The sequence below is a fragment of the Corapipo altera genome, unplaced genomic scaffold (assembly GCF_003945725.1).
Source record: "Corapipo altera isolate COAL_440 unplaced genomic scaffold, ASM394572v1 58078, whole genome shotgun sequence".
NCBI classification, from domain to species: Eukaryota; Metazoa; Chordata; class Aves; order Passeriformes; family Pipridae; genus Corapipo; species Corapipo altera.
Genome location: NW_020889325.1, coordinates 581 through 1917, shown reverse-complemented (window position 1 = coordinate 1917; position 1337 = coordinate 581). Strand labels below are relative to the sequence as shown.

The following is a 1337-nucleotide window of genomic DNA, read 5'->3' as shown; positions in this document are numbered from 1 at the left end:
TGATCCCAACATCCTGATCCCAACCCCATTCCCATTCCCAGATCCCAACCTCCTGATCCCAACCCCATTCCCATTCCCCCTTTCCCTCATTCCCAGTGCCCCCAGAGATGGTGTTATTCCCAAAGAACCTCATGGAACTGGAGGATCCCAACATCCTGATCCCAACATCCTGATCCCAACATCCTGATCCCAACCCCATTCCCATTCCCCTTTCCCATTCCCATCCCAACATCCTGATCCCAACATCCTGATCCCAACATCCTGATCCCAACCCCATTCCCATTCCCAGTGCCCCCGGAGACGGTGCTGTTCCCGAAGAACCTCATGGAGCTGGAGGATCCCAATATCCTGATCCCAACATCCTGATCCCATTCCCATTCCCCCCATTCCCATTCCCAGTGCCCCCGGAGACGGCGCTGTTCCCGAAGAACGCCGTGGAGCTGGAGGATCCCAACGTCCTCATCTGCTACATCACCAAGTTCTGGCCTCCCGTGGCTTCCATCACCTGGTTCCGGAACGGGAACGTCGTGTCCGAGGGGGTCCTGGAGACGGTGTTTTATCCCGGCCCCGACAACACCTTCCGGAAGTTTTCCTACCTCCCGTTCATCCCGCGCCGGGGGGAGTACTACGACTGCAGGGTGGAGCACGAGGGGCTCCGGGAGCCAAGGAAGACGCACTGGGGTGAGGAATTCCCACTGGGAATGGGGTGGGAATGGGCAGGAATGGGGCAGGAGAAGGTGGGATGAAGGGGGAATGGGGTGAGGAATTCCCACCGGGAATGGGGTGGGAGAAGGTGGGATTGGAGTGGGAATGGGGCAGGAGAAGGTGGGATGAAGGGGGAAAGGGGTGAGGAATTCCCGGTGGGAATGGGGTGGGATTGGGATGGGAGAAGGTGGGAAAGGGGTGGGAATGTGGTGAGGAATTCCCGGTGGGAATGGGGTGGGAATGGGGTGAGGAATTCCTGATGGGAATGGGGTGGGAATGGGGTGGGATTATTCCAACTGTCGGGTGGAGCACGAGGGGCTCCATGAGCCAAGGAAGACGCACTGGGGTGAGGAATTCCCGGCGGGAATGGGGTGGGAATGGGTGGGATGAAGGGGGAATGGGGTGAGGAATTCCCGGCGGGAATGGGGTGGGAATGGGGCAGGAGAAGGTGGGATGAAGGGGGAATGGGGTGAGGAATTCCCGGCGGGAATGGGGTGGGAATGGGATGGGAATGGGGTAGGAGAAGGTGGGATGAAGGGGGAATGGGGTGAGGAATTCCCAGCGGGAATGGGGTGGGAATGGGGAGGGAGAAGGTGGGATGAAGGGGGAATGGGGTGAGGAATTCCCACTGG

At 59.2% G+C, this 1337-nt stretch overlaps 1 protein-coding gene across 1 annotated transcript; it reads left to right on the top strand.

Annotated features, from left to right (window-relative positions):
• Positions 1 to 289: 289 nt before the first annotated feature.
• Positions 290 to 706, top strand: LOC113942189 (RLA class II histocompatibility antigen, DP alpha-1 chain-like; the record flags this gene model as incomplete). The annotated part of the gene is made up of 1 exon (XM_027633328.1): positions 290 to 706. A coding segment is annotated over one exon (417 nt), but the record flags the coding sequence as incomplete, so codon positions are not given.
• Between the last annotated feature and the right edge of the window lie 631 nt (positions 707 to 1337).